Source organism: Phyllostomus hastatus, unplaced genomic scaffold (assembly GCF_019186645.2).
Source record: "Phyllostomus hastatus isolate PE091 unplaced genomic scaffold, TTU_PhHast_1.1 phas_contig_137, whole genome shotgun sequence".
Taxonomy (NCBI): domain Eukaryota; kingdom Metazoa; phylum Chordata; class Mammalia; order Chiroptera; family Phyllostomidae; genus Phyllostomus; species Phyllostomus hastatus.
Window position 1 is genome coordinate 11597043 of NW_025333583.1, and position 23938 is coordinate 11620980.

At 40.6% G+C, this 23938-nt stretch overlaps 1 protein-coding gene across 2 annotated transcripts in view; it reads left to right on the forward strand.

The window, feature by feature from the left end:
* The window catches only part of BARD1 (BRCA1 associated RING domain 1), a 66486-nt gene extending 55816 nt beyond the window's left edge, over window positions 1-10670 (forward strand). For both annotated transcript variants that reach the window (XM_045854731.1, XM_045854738.1), the window contains 2 exons: window positions 7126-7223; window positions 8211-10670. In XM_045854731.1, coding sequence (XP_045710687.1) covers window positions 7126-7223; window positions 8211-8543 — 431 coding nt within the window. In that variant the 3' untranslated portion in view covers window positions 8544-10670. The remainder of the gene's footprint in view (window positions 1-7125; window positions 7224-8210) is intronic.
* The last annotated feature ends 13268 nt before the right edge of the window (window positions 10671-23938 follow it).

The window sequence follows — 23938 nt, forward strand, 5'->3', positions numbered from 1 at the left end:
GGGTGGAGACAGAGAGGAGGCTGACAGCTCTCGGGGCGGGGTGGTGGGAGTTAGGGGGTAGGGGGATGGAGCAAAAAGGGAAAAGAACTCATGGACATGGACAGCAGTGTGTTAACTGTGGGAGAGGGGAGTATAAGGGGGCAAATGGTAATGGAAAACATACAGTGAAAAATAATAAGAACAGTGGTAAAAGTGTCGTAGGAGGAGTCTAATGATGACACAGTTTACTATCTTGATCCTACTAGTGTTTACCTTTTACAAGGCTACACGTGTAGTTAAATGATAAATCTACATACACACACACCACATATAACACACATACACGAGTACACATATAACTGGATATGCTGTATGGATCGCATGAATGTGAAATTCTTGCTTTGGGGATTGTGCTATATAATTGCATAAGATGTTAACATGGGCCCCTGGAGGAAGGTGCACAGGCCTTCCCTGTATATTTCTTTACAACTTCCTGTGAATCTATAATTGTTTCAAATTAAACAATTAAAGAAAAACGAAGAGTTTATATTTTGTAAGAAGCAATAATGGATCAGAATTTGTTTTCAAAAACTTTGTTTTTTGGCTTTGTGCTTTGAAATTTTATGGTAGAAATGCTTGATGTATTAAGATATTCTTAATTTAATCTGTCTTTTGAAGTTGACTTGGTTTGTAAAATTGTTTCCTTTTAGCAGCTGGTGTTCATTTCCTTTTTAAGTGCAGCCGCCCCCCGTCTGGCGATGCTGGTGCCCACGGGGCGTTCCTGTCCACCCAGGTGGCTGTGACCAGCGAGGCTCGTCCCCCCTTCTCATTGGGCTTTGTCGTTAGTCTCTCCCAGCCCTGACGAGCTTGAGAAGTGTGATAAGCAATTTGATAAGCAAGTATCATAACCTTTTATGTCAGAAAAAAAGGTTTTCTTTCTGTCTCACTTTTATTTTTGCAGCTTTTCCCTTTCAAACCTGTGGCAGGTCTTAACTGGGTCTCGGTGTTTAAAAAATTGATTTAAAATGGTTTCATGATTATAGATGCTTTTGTACTGAATCTGTGCCAGAAATCTTGCCAGTGGTTATAGGAAGGAATAGATTTTCATAATAATAAGGTCTCAGTAATAAAGAAACCATGTGAGATTTTGAATGTTACGGCATTTACCACTTAACTTTGAGTGTATAGTTCTCGTGAATATGCTGAGTTTGCATTTGGTTACATATACAGGCCACATGATTCATGAGCATAAAATCTGCCTTCTTTAAGAAATGGACATTTTTGTCAATTTAATGGTTTGGCCATGTCATTTTTATAGAATCACTGATGGACTCAAGCTGACTTAATAGTGTCCTATTTGGTGATTCTCACAGTAGTGAATAACATATTCTAGTATCAGTGGTTCTTTTAGGATAAAAGGTGGATAGAATCTCTTACTGGAGTTCATATCCCCATGTTTTCTAATATAGAGTCCAAGGAGAAATTAACATTCTTCGATCTAATCATTTCCCTTCTGAGAATTTACCCTAAGCAAGTACAACCAATTAAAGAAAGAAAAAGACTATTTCTGTTGTTATTTCTTAATAGCAAGAGGTAGGGAGAATAACCTAAATGAGAGAATTAAGAAAAATTTGAAATGTTTAAAGATACTCTCTGAAAAAACTTGCATTTTTATATGATTAAGACTGTAGTATTAAAAAACAGGATTGTTTTAGTTTTAAAATATATAGAACAATTATATCTTTAAAAATATATAAATATGTGAATGCATACAGCAAAGAAATAATCAAAAGAAACAGTGGTGGATTAATAAGTTAGGTGCCTGTTTGTTTATAACAGTGTAAGAAACAGTGCCAGGTAAGTGAAGTTCAGGTTGTCGAGGAGGAAATTCAACTTCTCAGGTTCTAATAGCGGTACCTTCTTCATACAGTCTTTTCCAGACAGTAATCGGGCAGGCAGTGCTCCCGTCTCAGTGAGGGAGCTTAGACCCTGTGTGTGTGTTTCTTCCCTCTGACAGCCAGATCTGTGGTGCCCGTGGTGCACACCTAGTGAATGCATTTTGATACGTGGTTGTCCTAATCAAGAGATATTCTTACATAAATATTTGAACTGTAAAGATATGACTGAAAAAGAATACCATGTGTGAGTTTTTTTAAATTACTTTTTTGTTTTATTTTTTCCCATCACCATACATGTCCTCCCTATATATACCTCTTCCACCCACCCTCCCCCTTCCCCCTGCAGTCATCTCACATGAATTTTTAAATTATTTTATTAAAATTTTTGGAAATTAGACTGAGTATGGTCTTTAACCACATCTGTAAAGAGAATGGTTTTTATATTGTTACTCATAACAAATTTTTAGAATTCCTATCCAAGTTTTCCCTAAGAAAATTCTATGATACAGTAATATATTTTGTGATAGAATTTGACCTATTTCTTAATATGCATTAGGTAAAATCAGTACAATATACTGTCATATGAAGAAATATGTTTTTATATATCAATATGTTTATAATTAGAATGCTGGCTTACACATATCCAGAAATAACCAGTTGTTAAATGGTATTTATGTAGAATCACAAAATCTAATGGTCTGTGACAGTTTTCTGTGATGTCCCAATCTGGATGTTTGTGCGGGCATGATTAGAGCATTTAGCTTTTATTTTCCCTTTTAGCCTTTATTTCATTGTTCTTTCACTCTTTGCTGTGGAATTTCATAATAATATGTTTATTTCCTCTTTTTCTTGCCACCCAGTTTTTCAGAAATGGATGTGAGTGTAAGTTGTTTTTTTCCATTTTCTTTTGTCATGGGTTTAAAATGTTTCTTCTAGTGATTTTTTTTTCTGAAGTTCAGTGACGTCACATCCTGTTTGACTAAAAAGCCTAAAAGGAAAGCATTTAAAAGTAAATTCTTTTGTTTTTATAATGAGTGTTGTTTTTAATAGAGGGGAGTTCTTCATTTTTTTTCTAATATGCTGCTGTCTTAAGTTACATAAGTGCCTAGTGTAGATCTAATGATGTTTATTAAGGCTTTTCCTTTTGACATAGAGTGATGTTTGATTCCATTTTAATTGTTTTTTGGGACATTTGGTGTTAACTGGGAGTGGTACTTAATTGTGATTTTCAGTGCTATTTCAGCTCCAAAACTGGATGTGTATGATGGCATGAATGGAGCATTTAGCTTTCATTTTACCTCTTACAGTAGCTGCAGAAGAATAACAATTCTTTAAAATACGGATTTCTAGCTTTTGAAAGAAGTGAGCAAATTCTGTGGCCTACCATGACGGGTAATCTCCCCCTTTGTACATGTAACAGATCTTCATGCTGAAGCTTTATTCTGGCTTCATTGTGTTCTGTAGTCATTCGTGTGTAGCAGTGGAGTCAGGAACCCCCTTTTCCCTGCTCCTTCCTGTTTGTATGATTCTTTTTCTCTTCTAAAATGACAAAAAGTCACCAAGCTTAATACAGATCCATGACGGTCATCACTCGTTCATGCAGCTGAAATGAAAATACACACCTATAGTTACATATGTGTTTATGAGGTAGGAGGTAAGAGAAGTTACTAGAGATTTAGAATAAAGGAATGCCTTTTGGTATAGTACAAACTTCTTTTGTGAAAAAATTTATTGTAACCCAGAATTCATAAGCTGCTTCAATATGCAAAGCTTCCAGGTTTTGCTGAAGTAGCCAGAGCTACCTTAATGACTTTGAGTTAATAACTTCGAGTTAAGCAGTACTTTGGGAATGGGGCTACTTACCCATATATAAAAAAAGTAATACAACCAGGCCAAAGGAAAGCTTACCTGAAATGGCAGACATGATCAGGAATACATCTGGGCTAAAAGAATCTCTTACTTTAATAAGATAAGTAATTCCTCTATTTCTGCACAATGATAGCGTCGGTCAAAATCTTAAAATATAGTACAACGTAAAAAGTAAGAAAGGATATAAAGCATATTTTTATAAGGGTAGTGACACATTTTAAAGTGTATACATTCTGGTGTATGCAAAAATCTATGTTTACATAAATAGCATAACTTATTCATGTAAAGTCACTTCAGTTTGGAAATTAATCACTGAGAAAGCTAACAGGGAGTGTTGCAGTATGCTTTCTTCTTCCAAAAAGAGTAAGAGTTTGTCTTTGTGCTCAACTATATTAGTGGGAGATAATGGAAGAATAAGAACTTTGTTAAATATATATGATGACTATAAAATATATTTTGGTTAAATTTTAAAAAGTACCTATTGAACAATGACCTATTTTAAGATATATATATCTATATATAGATATAGATATAGATATAGATATAGATATAGATATCATCCTTTAGATGAGCTTCTGAGTAGGAATGTTGGGAAAGTTCTGGTATTTAACATGGAGATTAGGCTTAAATATTCTTGTTGCAGGTTAACTTTTATTGAGTAGATAAAACCTTAAAATGTTAATCTCTTATTTAGGCAGGTTCATTAGATAATGTTTTGTCTGGGAGATTCTCCCATTTCCTTGATGATGTTAATGTATCAACATTTAAATTGCTGAAAGTTTATTTTAAAGTATTTCATTCTTGTTTTTGTACTTGTTTAGTTACCAGTACAGTTAGTTCATCTCAAGAGGTTCACTAGGAAGCTGATAGGAGTTTGTGATTATCGTAAAAGTCTACTGTGCAGTACATCTTCATTCAGAAAGCCCTAGGGTTCAAACTGGAGTGGCAACGTTGACAGTAGTTAGGTTAATTAAACTCATTTCTTTGGTCCACTGACGGCAGAGCCAAATGCAGGCTCTCCTACACTCTCTCTAAGGTAGCCACAATGTTTGGTTTTTGCAATTTCATATACCCTGGCTAATCTATTAAAAATTAGGATCTGCCTATTACTCATATATTAACTGATTATGTGATTTATTGTAAGAGAGTCACAATATATTAAATCTGAGTAGAAAATGCCTTGCATTTACTAAGATTTTTTTTTAAAAAAGAATAAAGATTAAAGAAGAATACACGTTTTTAAACTGTGGATATGTGAGTTCTCATTTCAGTTGTCATGGAGAAAGTGCTTAAATCTCTTAGGACTTAAGTTTCCTAAGAAAGGAAGAGGCTGATCAGATGCAGCATCAAGGAGTTTCAGCGTGGCAAAGGACCGCAGAAGACAACTTGTGTGGTTATGTCCAGCTTATGTCCACTTTGTTTTTGTGTCTTTAAATATGATTTGCGTTTTCTCATTCATTGCCGTCTCCACAGCTTCCTACCAGTTTACACCAGGTTCCTCACAGCTGTGTGGGATCTGACCCCTGCAGACATTGTACTTGCAGCCCTTGGACTAGTTGTCGCCTCCAGCCTTTAAGAAATTCTTGGTATTTCCCATGTTATGACAGCAGTTCTAATGGAGCACTTTGTTTTCAGCGGGGGAACACGCTATATTTGCTTATTTAGTTGATACTAGGTGGCCTGGAGAGCTGGCACATTGTTACTTAGAATAAGGAAATATCAGAGGAAGGCATTCTTCATTCAGCTCAGTAATCAGGCGTGGATTTCCTTCCGCACTCCACCAAAGTTCGCTGCATAGCGGCTGTGCAGCTGACAGTTTCATGACCTGGGGAGCGTTCACTCCGTGAAGGCACTGGCATCGTGCAGGGGAAGGGCCTTGCTGCCCTCCTGGTGCCCGCTGTCTCATTTCCTCGATGCCGTGCTGCCTCCTGCCAGTATCTGTTACGGCTGTGTCCTGTTGAGTGACTAAAGTCAGCACATCGCCAGGATGAACCGATACCATTTTTGTATGCTTTTTTGACAGTAAATGAAACAATAATGGCTAAGCAACAAGCATAAACATAGCCCGTTTATCCACTTCTGTAGTTAGACATTAGCCAGTCACCTTCAGTAAATGCCGTAGGGGTGTTCAGTGTTAAATCCTTGGCTTCATTGGCTGACCTATTCATTGTCTAAAGATTCTGTCATGAGTGCTCTGCAAATATTAGGAAAGGAGGTTTAGACAGGGGGCTCCATGCCGGATGGTAAAAAGTAGAAGCAATAGTTTAGGTGTAAAACAATGAGTTTGCTGTAAGTTGGTGATTTAGCTAGATGACTAATGCTTTTGGGGGTTGGTGGTTAATATGGAAACAGTATGTGATGTAATATGAACACACTAGCAGTGTTTCTAGTAGGGCACTTTGACCTAGTCAAAAATTTTATAAGTGAGTGACTATTAAAAATTACAATATTTGTAAAATATAATTACTATACAAAAAACTCCAACAATTTTCATAGAACCATGATGTTTATGAGAGGAATAATTAATGAGAAGAATAGGATATAGAATAGGATTCAGCATAGCAAACTTGGCCAACTATGCTTCTTGTGCTAAGAAATTAAGTGTCACGTGAGAGGGAGTTCTAGGTAGGCCAAGGTTTAGTGTGGAATATGAATATGCATTAACAGCCCCAAGTTAAGAAAAAATTCAGTCTCCTGACAAAGCTCTGCTTTTGGAGAGATGGCGCATTGAGTTACTAAAATTTCCTGACTTTGTGTGTTCAGCAGCACCATCGAACATCTCAGCTGAAGCAGCTCTAGAGCACTAGAGGTGTTCGCCAAGTCGTCGCTAGAGTGGTGACTTCGCTGTGTACCTGTCAAACCCCAGACATGTCTTAGGCTCTGCTTATTGGTGATTGAACCAGTGCTGTGGAGCCCCTGTGGTGTGGCCAGCTGAGCCTGGGGCAGTGGACCAAACAAAGCACTTCGCTTCATGTCAGAAAACAAGCATGCGGATGATAAACATTCAAGTTCAGATAGATCACTGTGGGCTGAGCTAAACCGGGGACTGTTGATTCACCGTCATTTTGATAATTTAGGTTCATATTTGTGAAACGCTGTATTGATTTTGGTTTTTCAGCAAGGAAACACATTTGTTAGTGTTCAGTACTACTTCATTGCTCAGTCCTCTGAAGAAGAGGTTTCTTATATTTTCTTATATGTGGAACATAGGTTCTTATGTGTGGAAAGCTCATTTTATTGCATTTGGTTTGACATAAAGTTTCTGTTTAGAAACACTACTTATGAAGGAGAAAAAACACTTAGGTAAATTGCTTACTTTCAATGAGAAAGAAGTAATGCTCACTTGACATTTCTTTTTCTTTTCTTCTTTTTTTGTCAGGGGTAAATGCTTGTCTACAAAGCAGAGACTGGGAGCAGGAAGAGAAGTTTGAGGTTCCTGGAGGACCCCAGAGAAGCAGGATCAACAGAGAACAGCTGGTATTTCTCTTTTGTCGCTACTTTCCTTGTTCTTGTTCTGTCTGAATATTATTATCACCATCAGGAAAAACTTCGCCTGCCCTCTCAGTGAGTACAGGTGACTGATTAAAATTTTAATTGTACTTATTTCAAACACTTGATTCTGAGAGATGATCGCGATGAGCAGTAAAATCCAGAAGGCAATAATTTCATACTGTTAATGCGTTTTTGGCATCTTGAACATTCCCATAAACCTTTCAGAATCGGAGGTGAGTCTCAGATGCAGGAAGTAACTTGAAAGAAGACTTACAGCTGCTGCTCGGATTTAGTCACCATATGTCTTTATGGCCACAGACGCAGTTGTGATGGGTAACACTCCATTATCTTGCTGATGGACATTAGAAATGACATTTTCATGCAAGGGGAGTCTGAAACTTTCCTTTTATAAAGCACACAGAAGTGTGTTTCATAGCTAATTGGATCCATAGCCATGGCTTCCTAATGTACTGTGCCCCAAGGAATACGCCTCTGACCCCCGCAGGCCACACGGCCACTCCGCTGCCCTGGAGACCTTCGGCTGGTACTGTCCAGTGTCCTGACCTTGGACGTGAAGAACTAGATGGCAGTCCCCAGAGATGTTACTCTGACCGTCTAAGCCCGTCTCCCTGAAGCGTATGTCAGATACTCAGCAGTCCTTGGCCTTTAAGCCCTGTTAAATATGAATACACTTTCTGATAAAAGAAGTTTGATGAACAGTTTTTTGGGGGGGTGGGTTTGTTTGTTTTATGCAAAACACGCCAGAAATCTGAGGAGAGTCGGAAGTACCAGAGATGGTTGACTAGGGAAATTTAGTCCACTTTGTTCCCGGACCTCCTTAAGTAGCTGCATAACTAACTGCTCATGACTATATTTTTAATTCCCTCATTTTTATGCGGTGTTTTAAAATATTTTGATCTGCTTTTCACAAGTTTTTTTTTTTATCTTTTTTTTTTTTTAATTTTATTTCAGCTGCCAAAGCTGTTTGATGGATGCTACTTCTATTTTGGAGGAATCTTCAAACACCATCCGAAGGACAACCTCATTAAGCTCGTCACTGCAGCTGGGGGCCAGATCCTCAACAGGAAGCCCAAACCCGACAGTGACGTGACTCAGACCATCAACACAGTCGCGTACCATGCCAACCCGGACTCCGATCAGCGCTTCTGCACACAGTACATCATCTACGAGGACCTGTCTAGTCATCGCCCAGAGAGGGTCCGGCAGGGCAAGGTGTGGATGGCTCCTTCTAGCTGGTTCATAGATTCCGTGATGTCCTTTGAGCTGCTCCCCCTTGACAGTTAAATACTGCACCGGATGGGCATTTCAAATTGAACTTACTGTTCGTTGTTTTGATCATTTGCATTTTCATAAATAGATAGACATTCATGTATTTTTTTCCTTGAATTAAAAAAATCTTATGTCAGATTAGGAATTTATTCTGTGTTTACCATTTAGATGGTGAGTTTGCATTGAAGTATTTTCTTTTTAAAACTGACATATATTTTGATTTATCATGTCTTTCTACTCAAATTATCAGTTATCAAAGATTAATGAGAGGGTATTGGAACTATCGGTTGATGTACAAGTGGTATCATTAATGCCTCAGCCTTGTAATGTTTCTTGATGAAATAATCCATACCTGCCACCAGCAGAAATACTTGCCATCCTTTAGTAAACAAAGAATATTATCAAATAACTTACTGTGGCTTTATTGTAATGAAAATAGAGTACCTGGCCTACATGTGTTACCATAGGTGTTAAATTCCTCTCTTGTCTGCAGTTGTATTTCATTTTACATTGTATTTATTTAGTTTTTTATTATACTTGGATGTCTGTACCTGCATTTTTATCTCTTACTTTTACCTTGCCTCTTTATCAGGAAATCATGATTTGAACCGTAACATTGTTTTTTGGTTGTAAAAATCAACATTGGTTCATGGCACATATTTATCGTATATGATTGCTTATTGTGAACTATCAGTGTGCTGCTGTGTTTACATATATGAATACATACTTCAAGTATTTTCTCTAACATATTTTAGTATCTGTATTTCTTAGAAGGTCTCATCAGACTCGCAAATTGTCAATAAAATGTTGATAAATTAGGAGGCAGTCTTTTCTGGTAGACTTTGCTACCTATTGCTAAAATAATTTTTTAAACATTTTAAGTTCTTCCTTCATAAAGGTTTTTTGTTTTGTTTTTCATCTGTGGATTTCTCTGGAGGCAGAACTTGGGGATTACTTGATTTAGAACAGATTGTATCCAGATGACAGCAAAAGGCCATAACAGTAAGTTCAGACGGAGGCGCGGGGAGAACCTGCTCAGCACAGCACGGCAGCTGAGGCTGCGGAGGGTGGACGCGGTGCCACCTGAGGGCGGGGCGCCCCGGGGCGGCCCCTCTCGTCTGCATGTTCTCGGTAGATTGCCTCATTTAAGGACATTTTTAAAAAGTCTTAGAAACGGAATGTTCTTCTGAGAGGAAGGACACGGGCTGGAAGCCTCTGTGAGACCTGTCGGTTAGGTAGCTCCTGGGCCACAGAGCACGGTGGGATAGCCCCTGGCAGAGAGCACAGCGATTCTGAAACGAACGGGCATTTCGACATCCCTTCATTTGAAAGTTTGAGATTCTGCTGATTGTTCAAAATGAATTTTACTTTAACTTCCCCTTAGACATGTTACTTTTCCATATCAAGAAAGACATTGTGTGATTACAGTAATATACCGCTGACCCTGACCTTCAGGGGTGAATCGGCTCTGAGACACTCTTTCCAGCCAGTAATGTGTTTGTCCCACATTTCATTCCAGTGGAGAGTGATGAACACCACAGCACCAGGCAGATCCGAGGGGTTAGCTAATGTCTGGGCGGAATGTAAGAGACTCTGGGATTTCGGTCGTCGTTTTTGATTTATACCTGACGTTTCATCACTTTCTATGAGCTCACTGGTCATGTTCCTAGACAGGTTTGCATCTGTTCCTCCACTCCGAGGCCGTTTGTAAGAACACCTTTGGGGAGGTTCCTCGCTTTCACTTATCCCTTTTCTTGGCCTGTGCCCCTCCCTCTTTGCCACATTTTGTGCCCCACTGTTGAGCAGCTTTATTTGGGTTATTTTAACTATGTATTTTGACAGCAGTTGATTGATGTCAAGCTCTCGAAACTTGTACTTTCTGCATATGTATACTTGTAATTATTTTCATTTTTCAATCATAGATTCAAACTTGCTTTTATTTGCTGAAACCATTAAAAATTGTTTGTGTTTCTGTGTCTTCTATAGAAGTGTTTTATTCTATACTCTTGAAGAATGAGACTCAGAAAGACTTTGAGGACATTTTTCAGTGAATAAAAACTTACCTTTTTTAGCTCTAATGCTTTTTAATTATTTTTGGATAGAACTATTTCTCATGTATATTAGATACATTAGTACCTTAAATAATTTTTTTTTCTGAATACAATGTAACCATGATAGTTTGGAGTCATCATTAAATATAGTTTTATAGATAAGGTTCACCATTTATTTTATCTATCTTGCTTTCTTTTGAACCTGCTTTGTGAATGTTGCAATTAAGTGACCTCTCCATAGATGATGGTTATGTTTTGGGAAGTTTGGAGTTTCCTGTAGGAATACGAAGATGCAGGGTGGGATGGGGTGGGGTGGGTCACATTACACAGTAGCTGTCACTGCTTTGGGTTGGTGCAGAAAAAGTCAATTTTGTGCTAAAGGTTCGTGGACCTTATCACAGTCACAAATGTCTGTTCTGTTCTCTAATCAAAACATTAAAATGGCAGGAAATGATGCTTATTTAATAACCAGAAGCCACTATTTTGTTTGAAGACGACCAAACCAAACATTGTAAATTTAATGTGTGAGGGGTGACCCTAAAAAGGCATGAAATTATCTTTTGGAGGGTGGGCCCTTTATAGTACAGACTTTCCCCACTAAGTGAGAAAGTGTTGTAGGAACTCAGTGTAGCAGCTGGTGTGAGAGGCTACATTGGCTTTAGTGAACTTTTTTGGGAGACTGGATACTTTTGCCCATTTCATGATGGGTGATTTATGTGTGCACCTGCCCACACCACAGTGTTAAAAATGGCATGACTCCTCTTCCCCACTCTCCTTGTTCACCTCATCTCGCCCCCAGCAATTCTTGTTTGCCCAGATGAAAAAGTCCTCAAAGGGGAACATTTCTGTGGAAGAGCTGAAACAAAAAAAGACAGAAGCACTAAAAGGCATCAAAATTGACGGAGTTCAAAAACTTTCAAGCAGTGGGGAAAATGTTGCAATAGGTATTGTATCTAATGGAGAGTACTTTGAAGGTGTCTGAAGTTTAAACATGTAAAAATACATACACGATCTTTTATAAGTAAGTTCTGGGTTTTTTGGAGTCCTACCCTTGTCTAAGATCTTTCCAGAAAGTGTCAATCCATGTAACATGAAAAAGATTTATTGAAGAAGATATGAGATACAAGGAACAATGTTCATAGGACATTGATGCCTCAGTCCTCTTCAAAGTAAGCACCTTCAGACCTTACAGTTGTCCAGTTATTAGCAACTACAGCACGATGTTCCTTCTGCTCTGGTAGCAGAAGCCGTGGAATGAATTTTGCCACGACATGTTTCCTGCAAAGTTCCTGTGTCAAAATCTTGGACACAGTCGTGTTGGGAATCCCCAGATCAGCTTCTAGTTCTCTCACCATCAGTTGCTGATCTTTGTGGATTACAGCCTGTACACGTTCAACATTCTCAGGTGTTCTGCTTTTGCAGGGCTTCCAGAACGTGGGCCACTTTCAACAGGTTCTTGGCCATTTTTGAAGTGTTTGTGCCACACGTTTTTAAAAGATTTTATTTCTTTTTAGAGAGGGGGGAAGGGAGGGAGAAAGAAACACAAATGTGTGGTTGCCTCTTACATGCCTCCTCCTGGCAATCTGGCTCGCAACCCAGGCATATGCCCTGACTGGGAATCAAACCGGCAATCCTTTCATTCACAGGCTGGCACTCAATCCACTGAGCCACACCGGCCAGGGTTGCTACACTTTTATTTGCACTGCACTCATTGCATTGTCACCTAAAGCTGTCTGAATCATCTGAATGGTTTTCACGGAGGACTATTCAAGCTTAATGCAAAATTAAATGTAGATTCATTGCTCTGCTCACGCAGTCATTTGCAATGTGACACCCACACAGTATACACTAACTGGTACAGTGAAGTCATCATTGTTTAAGCATGCGCATTCCAGTCCACTCTCCTTGAAGGCCAGGTTACATCGATGTTGCACAAACCATCCTCATATTAACGATGGCTGGATTTTTTCTGGACAAACCTGTGTCTTAGTAAGTTAACTCTGAAGATAAGCACATCAAAGCGAAACTGAGCAACTGTTCTCATTTCTTTCAGTCAACTGGTACTGTGTTTGGCATACTCATGAGTTAGCAGTGTTAATTATTTGTGGAGCTTTCTAAAGCATAGGGTGCACCTTTTGGTATCTGGACGTTTTTCTATTGTAATGGCACTCACTGTGAGAAGTGGGGAAGACACTAGACTGTTCTAACTGACCTGGCTAAACCCTGCGGAGGTCACGTGTGTCGACAGATACACTCGTTACTAGTATGTGCTGAAATGTGGGGGAGAATTTTAAACTGCAAATTTGCACTTATATATAAAATACATGATTTTTTATTTTCAGTTTGTCTAGAAATTATTAAATATAGAAAAATTTTTTGAAATAACGGAAACATAGATACTGTTAAAAAATACAATGTCATTAACATTAATCAGAATCTTCAGTAGTTGGCTTTGCACAATGTCAAACAATATTTTTATGCCTAAGGTATAATGCTTTTCACAACACTTGCAAAAATGTTTTGATAAGCAACTCATTTTGGATGCATAGCACCTAACACATCTTTTTCTGCTTGTTGAGGGAACCTTATTCATGTCATTAGGGTTTTCTTCAATTTGGGTTAGTCACGCACAAACGCACAGCTAATCGTGACCTTGAACCTATGCACCTGATCTATGTAACAATATTTAAGAAAAGAGTTTGCATCTCTCAGATCAGCCATGACCTCCGCAGGGGTAAAGGGTTGGTGACTAGCGGCCTAGACCTGAGGCAGGTTCCTTTGGCCCCAGTGCCCAGCGTGCCCATGCAGGCCCTTCTGAGGTCAGCAAACCTACCATCAGGTTTGGGGATTGGGTTAAAGACTGGAAGGGTGCGGCTCCTGTACAGGCTTTGAAGTCAGTGGGCTTGTTGACTGTCTCTTCACTAGTTTATAAAATGAAGAGCTATAGTTACAAAGTTTATAAAGTGGGGAAAATGCTGTCCACCTCACCTGGGCATAAAGGTGAACGAAAGCACCAAGCACCTTGTAGGCACTTGGAGGACCACCTTCCAATACCTCTGTGAGCACAGTGGATCGGAGATGTTTCTAATAGCAGCTCAGTACAAGTGGCTTTGGTAGCATAGCCCATCTAGGTTCTGAATGGTCCTGCCCAACTGCTGGCCATTCTCTGGTTCTCCCTTGACTGACAGACTTGACAACCACCAGGAACTGGCCTTTCTGGCTGATTCTCACCTCTGCCTTTTTTCTCCGTCTGTGAGTGAAGTTGCCCCATCTATGGAGCTGGCCTGCCCATTCAGCTACGATTTTGTTTAGCTTTCATCTCCTGAATGCACTGACTCTGGATACCGAGGCAGCTTAGAGATCTACGTTAGAAAGCACGGGCCAGACTTCGCATCTTGGTGTCACAAGCCCTTTGGCCATCTCAGACCTGCTGTACAACTTTGGGATAACCTGACTACATATTTATTTGAAAAGTGGAGGCTGATTTTTTTCTACTTTTAGTCCATTTGTGAGACTTATTTTCATTATTAATACTATAATTATGCCAAAATAATTCCTATATTTCTACTGAAAAAATAATAATACCCAAACATTTTGCCATCAGTGAACTATAAAAGCCTTTTCCTGAATTTTACCAGTATAGCTATCTTCAAATTTTTAAATAACTCTGTTTACAGGAGTATCACATAATTACTGTAGAAGATTTGCAGAGTACAGAAACATGGAAGAAAATAACCCCCAAATCCAGGAATCATGAAGTAACGAATTGCTTTGTCTGGCCTTAGGAGTGTTAAACACATTTATTGAATGCTACTGAAAGGCATGTGTACTTCAGTTTTCCACAGTCCCCACTACTCCTTACTGTCTAGCCCCTTCCACTTTGTTTATTTACTTGGGTCTTGGAAATAGTTAACCCACAACACTTGCAAAAAATATTAACATTTCACAAACAACTATTAACATTCTCATCTTTTTTCTATTCAAGCACACACCGCTTTTATAACTAAGAAGTAAACCCTGAAGAAACTTTTACTGCATAATTTCTCATGTAATTAAATATTTTTATCCATAATTTTCAGTAGTTGCATCCTATCCACAACATGTGTTATAATTTATTTAATCAAATCCCTGCTTGTGAATATTTGGATTATTTCTATTACAGATAAAGCTATGTAAACATAGTTCATTGCAGCATTATTTACAATTGCCAAGATAGGGAAGTAGCCCAAGTGCCCATCAGTAAATGATTGGATAAAACTATGGGACATTGGCACCATGGAATACAACTTGGCCTTAAAAAAGAAGAAGATTTTACCCTTCGCAACAGCATGGATGGGCCTGGAGAACATTAAACTAAATGAAATAAGCCAGTCAGAGAAGACAAATGCCATATGATTTCACTCGTATGTGGAATCTAATGAGCAAACTGAACTAACAAGCAGCGCAGAGACAGACTCAGATGGAGAGTAGGCTGACAGCTTGATGGGGGGCGTCAGGATGTGGAGGGAGTGGGGAAGTGGGCTGACAGCTACGGGGGTGGGGCAGGGAGGTTGGGGTTGGAGGGATGGAAAAAAAGGAAAAAGGTCTCATGGACACAGACAACAGCATGGTGATTGTGGGGGGCAGTATAAGGGGACTAAATGCTAATGAAAAATGCAATAAAAAATAAAAGCAAAAAGCGTAGTTATAATAAATTTTGAGTGGGAGATTTTCTTTAAAATGTAAAGCTATGTCACCATCTGTCATTAACATTTTTGTAAAATGCAAGGCACAAGCATATACATTTAAATGAAGACTTATAGTTGTGCTTAAAATATAAAAATTACAAAATGAGCCTTAATTGATTGCTCTGATTTTCATGAGTTGATGAGACTACATGTAAGGTTTAAAATGTTCCAGATCTCAGGGGTTAGAAACTAACACAGAAAAACTGGGGGGAGGGCTGCGGGTGGAAGGAATCCTGGGCCTTTTGGTAGAGACCTCAGAGATCATTTTGCATTAGCACAGTGCGGAGACACCGTGCTGAGCCGGGGAAACAGGTCCAGACAGCATCACATGGGCTCCTACTGGCTGGGCCCGGATTAAACACACGGGTTCTTTTTGTGCCTCACCATCTCAGGGGACGTTGCGTCTTTAAGTAAATCAAAGTATTTGCCATTCCAGAGACTGGGACCTGACTTCCGTTTAAATGGACGGATGGGGCTGGCCCAGGACATCTAGAAGGGACAGGGCATTGATCCCACCGGTGCCGGAACCCCCATCTCTATCTACTTTAGCAGACTTCACTCACTACCTCACCTGTGGTTGAGACCAAAAAGGCTCTTAACGCTTTCATTTATGGTCTCAACCCTTGTCCCCACAAGTAGCCACAACCAACTGGTCAATTTGATATAGCAGTTGGATGGGTTTGCTATCATTAAACCGAGCCATGCTTAAAAAACCTAAGGAATTATGTTTGTAGCTGTCCCCAGAGCGCAGAAGTTTACCAGAAGTATAGGACACATTTCAGTCAATAAATGTAGCTCAGTACAGAATGATTCTGAGATGGGAGGACATGCCTTTCTTCGGGGTTGAAGGGTTAAAAAAAAAGCTCAAAGAGGGAGAAGGAATAGGATGGGGGAATATAATTTGAAAATGTTCTCTGGGTGATTTTTATGCCTGCACTTTCCCCCATTGCAAGGCACTGCTCTGGTGTCATTTATTGTTGAAAATTCACTTGTGCCGTGGTCGTACCTGGTAGAAATTGTATTCCTGATTTAGGTGCCTGCTGCAACGCAGTGTGTGTGTTTGACTAAATGTTAGCCGTATACGATGTGCGTACCGAATCTGGTTACCCAGACACACATCTCTAAAGCTATAAGGCATGTGGCGTTTGCTGTAGAATATGGCGATGGATGTGACATTACTATTCTCACTGTGATAACCATTTCCTTTTCCTGCGGAGGTCCTGGTAGTAAATTCCAATTATTTTTCTGGGCCGTGGATGTGGTGGTTAACAAATATGATGCTGAGTTTACTTTAAAAGGGAATTAAGGCATTCTGGAAAGTACAGTCTGAAGAATTGCGTTGGCCTTCCTTTTCCAGGTATATGACAGAAGAACCAAATCTTCTTGTGAAAAAGGCAGTTGGCTTTCCCAGTAAGTATCCTCATATTTGTAAAGGGCTATGCAGAGGTTCCCCAGCAATTATACATAGGCATTTTATCCTTTTCTTTTTAAAAAATACTTACCTAGATTTCCATTTTCAAAGGAGGCTGGACAAGAGTCTGCTGCGATCCGCTCACTGATATGTCCATCGGCTCGTTAAATATTTACTGGGAAGCTACTGGCCATCAGGTGATGGTGTTCGCATGGAGCCCCTGAGGCGCATAACTCATGGCCACAGCCTGCGAGGCGCTCACACTCTGCCAGGAGAGCCCAACAAGTCAGCAGGCGATTGCACAAGCACTGTTTGGGGCAGGGCAGGCGCCCGACACTGGGCCAGGGCATCCTTCGAGAAGACTGCCTCGCCACACAGGACGCACGGGGCGGAAGGATCGAGCAGTGCTTGCTCTGGGCACATTCGGGTTACTTTTGAAATGGTATCTAGGACTCACTCTCTGGACCAGATGGGGTAATATTTACCGTGATATTCACGAAACATTTTCTGATTCCCCTTGAGTGATACTTTTAGGGGTGTGTGTGTGTGTAAGCATGTGTGGACAAGAATGACATTTTATTAATAGTTTACTAGAAGGTTTTTCTTTAATTAGGAAGTCAAGTCAGAAATAGGAAATGCAGCTTGCTTAAGCCTTGAATAGGAAATGAGTGTTTTTGCCCTCAGTGTTTAATTTGCTTAGTTAGCAAATTTAATCTACTGTTCTTAAAAATGCATCTTTTTAATCTTCATGCTGTATTTTTAAAAAATAAATTCAGATGTAGTCATTAGAAGGGAGACATATTTTAATGTAAGAAAGGTTTTTTAAATGACTTGTTGGCATTTAAAATTTTTTCCATATTGTAGTGAAGTAACTTGTGTACATAGTTTAAAAAGTCAGATAAATGGTGTGGAGGGAGACTTGACTTGGGGTAGCAAACACACAATGTAGTACACAGACGATGTGTTACAGAATTGTATACTTGAAACCTATACAATTTTAGTAACCAGTGCTTCCCCAATATTCAATCAAAATGGAAAGAAGTCAAAAGGTGCGAAAAGATTTAGACTGAAAAGCATCAGTCTCCTGTCCCTCTTTCTCAATCTCTATGCAAAAACAACCACTTTGTGCTCTGTTGGTAGTTGACTTTATTCGCCTTCTACATAAGTAGGTGTGTGTGTGTGCTGTGTTCTTTTGATTCATCCACTTTAGACACCTATTGACTTCCTGTTATGATAATTGATCATTTTGGCACTCCGAGATCCCTTCTTTCCTCTGCCCTTTTTCCCAATAGGTAATTTAAATGGGTTTTTCAGGCTTTTCACTATGAAGACTATGGAAATAGTGTCCTTCAGAGTTATTTGAATGATTGCAGTTTCTTTTCTGTACACCTTTTCACTTTTCTTGAATTTTTATTAGTTTAAAAAAATCTATATCTACACTTTTGAACCTACGTCTACATCTTCCACTCCTCTCTGACATCTCTGGAAAAGGTCTCGCAGCCTCATTTTTCTCCAAGACGGATCTGTTTGGGTAACACACTAGCCTGTGTTCTTCCTGGAAACCGCCCTCCTGCGGCCCTCTGCCGCCCCGCTGCCGTGTGGACTGCGTGCCAGCGCGCCCTGCGAGCCCCATTCTCCTCCAGACCCTGGCAGACCCCTTTGCTTTTCTTTGCTGCCAGAGTCCCTGTTGTCTGCTTTACAGCTGTGTTTTAGTGGACCCTGTCCTTCAGGAGCCTCAGGAGAAAGTATACAATCTGTAAGTGCTTTGTCTGAAAAACGGTTTTGTTCTGCCCTCACCCCTGATTTTGGCTTGGTAAATACTTCCTAGTTAGCAAAGTGGGGTTTTCAGGAATCCCTGTCTGTGTCCCCTCTATAGGCACTTGGTTTTGACCTTCCTCCTCTCTACGAAGGCATGTTCACCAATTATATATTGTGTTGAGGGTCACGTCTGGTTATTGAGTGTAGTTCTCAGGCAGAGAAAGGGGCAGGCAGTGAAGCATTGCCTTAAACATAGGTACTCATTCTTCTCAAACCAGAAATTCTTACCTTCTGTGCATAGTTAATAAAACATCTGGTGCTTTGCATTATTTCTAACACTTAGAAATAATTGGGCACACACTTGTCTAAAATCATGTAACGTGGTCCTTTGAGAGTAATAAAGTTGGACAAAATAAGGCAGGTTAGGTTAGTCACGTGGGGCTTGGGGCAACTGCTAACCAAAGTTAGTCAACGTTTCTTTTCTAAATGAGATTTGAACCCTTGAATGAGGATTTTATTATTTTTTAATTTTTTTAAAGATTTTATTTTTTTGTTGTTGTTTATTTGTTTTAGAGGGCGGGAAGAGAGAGAAAAGGAGAGGGAGAGAAACGTCAATATGAGAGACAAGCATCAGTCAATCCACATGCCCTGCCCAGACTGAACCCACAGCCCAGGCATGGGCCCTGACCAGGGATCGATCTGGTGACCTTGTGCTTTGTAGAGCAATACCCAACCAACTGAGCCACGCCAGTCAGGGCTGAATGATGATTTTAAATGACTGAATCCTTACCTACCCAGAAAAAGCCCACTGAGTCAGTTTCCAGTATTCTTCGTATAAAGCACCAGTACATTCCCAGTGAATTTTTTTAGCGGGCCCTTTTTTCTTCAGGTAGTACTGTTCAGATTTGTAGGAGTAGAGGTCGTGCTCAGGAGATCTGCAAAGGTGCACATGAAAGTCTCCTGGTGGAGCGGGGTGTGATGGGGATGTTGAAGAGCCATCATTAAAAAAGAGCTCTCAGCTCATGATGAAGCAGAAAGATAAGGACACCTGACGAGGACCAACCAGATATTTTAGGGGTGGAAGATCAAGTAGAAAGCCAGTCAGTTCCCTAGGGTTGAGGAAAGGGGGAGAAAGAACAAACACACTGAAGTTTGTATAATAATTGTTTTATGTCTTTTTATGTCACACTGTAATTTCTTAAGAATTTCTTGGCAGGTAAGCCAAGCCTCTTCACTGACAGATAAGCTTTCAGGTTTTGTGGCTTTTCATCTGTAAGAAAACAGTCATCTAGTTTTCAATTTACGTCTCCATTGTGGGAGGTAGGGGCAGTAAACCACTGAGCTTGCTTTGGGTGGTAAATAATCTATAGAAATGTATCCAGGTGGTTACTGCTGGGGAATGTGTTAAATATTACATAATAACTTTTGAAGAAAATGAACTAGTAAAACAAAAAAGGAATGGAACTGGACCTGTCCTTGATGGACTCATCCCCACTAAAGTTGTCAGTGTGTGCTGAGTGACAGGAAACTGAATTAGAATCTTGATCCTGAGCCATTTCCTCCTCTTGTTTTGAACCTTTTCCAAAATTTTGTTCCTTCATAAATCTCTTCTATTTGTAGGTGAGTATCAGGATCACTAAAGGCAGGTTACTGCTTGTTAAAAATGTCACATCACACGCCGGCTAAAAGGCTACGGAACTGGACCTCAGAGCTTTCTCATCCTGATTCTTACATTTTCCTATTTTCTCCATTTTATACTTGGGTGTTTTCTTCTCACCAGTCCTGTCACCAGATAGTTTCAATAGGTGCTCCCTTACTACAAGGACGTCGGTCTCCATCTCTGTCCCATGTCTTGACAGGAGACTGATTGCATTGTCTTTGGCACACCTTTTTTTTTTTTTTTAAGTTCTAAACTTCTATCCACATAGCTATCCCCATTCTCCTGTCTTGCTCTGTGCTTCTGTTCCTCCTTCGCTGTCCAGTGGCAGGCAGTCTCGGAAGTTCTCAGTTTAGATGCTCTCTAGTTTTTTTCTAGCTTTGTCATCTGAGAGGGAAAAATCCTGTTCACAAGATTCTTGGAATGGTCTATGGAATGGAATGACTTTTATAAAGCCATCAGGAGTTCACCCACTTCAGTGAATGGGACACTAACTTTTTTCATTTGCCCTTAAATTATTTGTTTTCTTTCTCTCCCTGCCCTCCATCCCCCCAACCCCAAACACACAAATTGAGCTTTTACTTCAGTCTTTACTTAGTGTAGCTATCAAAAAGTTACTAAAATGTTCATTTCATTCCCAGTTACTGGTGAAAGCCAATGGTCCTTTAGCTGTTACTATTTATTTATTTTATTTTTAGAGAGAGGGGAAGGGAAGGAGAAAGAGAAGGAGAGAAACATCAATGTGTGGTTGCCTCTCACACGCCCTCTACTGGGGACCTGACCCACAACCCAGGCATGTGCCCTGACTAGGAATCAAACCAGCAATTCTTAGGTTCGCAGGCCGGCGCTCAATCTGCTAAGCCACACCAGCCAGGTCTGGCTGTTATCATTCACAAAACAGACAAACCCTGTAACCTAATTTGTACAAGCTCCTTAAAGCTAGGACTGGATAGTGATTGCAGCAGTGAATGCTTTCTTGTTGCAGACCTACCATAATCAGACACAGTTTTCATTGGTTAATAATGCATATTTCATAATTCTTGCCACAGCCTCATTTCTTTGGTACTAGGCTCTGAGAGTTTAAGTAGCTGGACCAAAGTCGAACAGTTAGTTTTCGTCCTGCTGAGAGTTGAGTTCAGACAGTGTGACTCAAGAGCCCACTCCATCTCTGAACCCAGATACAACTCCAGAAAACCTCTGGTGTCAAGAATCAGTCCCAGAGGTGACTGGAGCAACAAGTCCAAAGAGAATGACCTCTGAAAAGCAGTGTGAAGGAAGCAACGTGCCGCACTGGTTAGTAACGGGCTAACCTGAAGTTATAAAAGGTAAGAATGACTGGGGCAGGTAACTTCGTGTCTGGTACTGTTTTCCTCCTCTGTAAAATGGGCACAGTGATGCATCGATGGCTCATGAGGATGAAATGAGAACATGTAGCGTGCTTGGCATACATCGAGTAACATACACACGGGGCCAGGCTGAGCAATAGATCAGTCACATGGACCTGAAAGGCCGTGGCCTACAGCAGGGAGAGGATTACGTTTCTCTAATGAAACATGGAATCTCGAGGCAAGTGGCCCAAGACTGGTACAGTAGGCCCCTTTGTGCACCTTGCAGCATTGTTACAAGGTGTCCACTAAAGCTCTGGCCATCATGTCTGCATTTTAAATTAAAAAGAAGGAGAGAGCAAAGGAGCTCCCGGATCCATCAGCCATACCCCAAATCTGCTTTCTGTGTCTTACTGGCCAGAAAGCCACAGGATCTGCCCATCTGCAAAGTGTTGATTCTAACAACAATAAAAATGGAACTGCTGGTGAGGAAGAAGGGGCTACCATGTATGTGTGTGTGTGCTTGCCCATGGTGATTACACATGTGTAGTATGTTCCAGAAGAGCAGCAGAAAGAACAAACTATCCTGAAACTTGGGAGGACCTGGAGGAGCAGCGGCTGTAGCCTGCAGTGCACCTGAGCAGGAGCAGCCTCCTGAAGTTGGAGGGACTAGGTTGGGAGGGAATGAGATGTTCTTGCTAGGCAGAAAGAATGAGCTTGACCCCTGCAGAAGAATGGCATGCAAATCTGTATATATGCATGCATATTCACATTCAGGCCTTAAGACGTTAGAAAGTTACCTTAATTGGGTCAAGCCTCTATACTGGGCTTGAACTCCACTGGGATTAAGTACCTGCTCCCTTATCCTTTGTCCTTGGCCGACCTTCTCGTAAATAGTTGTACTCCAGACAATAAGGAATGTGAGGATTTCTTCCTCAGCCTATCCCCACTCCCAGGGGGAATGCAAACCAAAACCACAAAACATTCACTTAAGAGATAAAGGGCTGATAGCATTGTTTTTGCTCTAAAAGACAAGAGGTCTATGAGGATGGTAAGCTTCTCAGGGTGGGCTCGGGGCAGTCTGGCCGTCACAGGGGACCTGTAGTGCCTGGGTTTAATCTGATTTCAAATCCACTTGTTTATGACAAAGACAAATCAAGTCGCTTTGGGAAGGAAAGTCGTTTTGCTCTGAGAGTGAAGCAAGCTGCTTGGGGATGCCTCATCTCATCTGTCGTCTGTGACAGCCCACAGCCTAGGTGTGGAGGGGCCCCGCTGGGGTCTTACCGATAAGAACACGTGGGGAAGAACCCTCAGACTGGAACTACCAAGAGTCTGCGAGGACTGTTCCAGAGGTTCTGTCTGGGACAGGAGCACTTTGCTGACCTAAACAGCTCTGTGAGGATGTTGAGACATTTGCTCTCGCGGTGGTCAAGGAGACTGTGGTCAGTAGTGGGGCTAAAATGTGCAGCGGCCCCTGGATGGCAACAGCGCAGGGCCTCCATTCCCTGGCAAAGTGCTCAGATGACCAGGGATTTGGTGTTTCTGCTCTGGCAGCTGGAAGTCACCTCCCGGGTAGTTAAGCCACCTTTCTGGAGAAACCAGACTCACATAAAACACACACCTCAAATTACATTTTGACTTTATTTCTTTCATCTCCCCTTGCCTGCAACAATAGTGTGATTAATCTGTTAGTTGCTTGGAGTATGCTATTTTTTAATTTGGCTTATTAAGAGATATTATCCTGTATGCTGTTGGCTTATGAAATCATTATAATTCCCACAGCAAACCTGTGTCAAATAAATGGCTGGCAAAGACAGAATCAGTCCTGAGTAGAACTCTGCCACCTCCCAAAGCAAAGCAACACAAAATACATACTTTTTCTCAGCCATATAATTAATGGATTAAATAAAAGAATCTTCACAAGTTTCAAAGCAAGATGGATGAAACTGATAAAAAGACAACCCAGCGAAGAACACTGTCCAGGTTCACTGCCAGTGATGAATTTCTTACAATGTTGGGGAATGGTCTAGCTGGGGAAGATAACTGTGATTTCTCCCTGTCTGCCTTAAAATATGAGGACAATGTGGTGTTCAATATGCCTGTGTTTGAGAGAGGACAGTGGCCTGTGCGCATTTCTTTTGCCTTTGATCTGATGGAATTTATGTTTACCTTTTCATGTAACAGGCCAGTCTCAGAGAATATTCTTGCATTTTTAGGTAAAATGTACTAGTAACCAGAAAAGGCAGAAAAGAGGCAAAATCTGTCCCATCTAGTATGAAAGGAACCTAAGAACTTGGGAGATGTATTTGAGTGCTGAACTGTCTTGGGAACCAATAGGGGAGCTGTGAGCCGTGAGTGCTGCAGGTTGGAGTCGTCACAGGCCTCCGGGGACGTTGGGCGTACTTCTGTCCTGCCGCTGTGCGTGGAGCCAGTCTCACTGCGGCGCTGGTGGGGTTTGCTGGCTTCAGCGGCTGGGTTTCT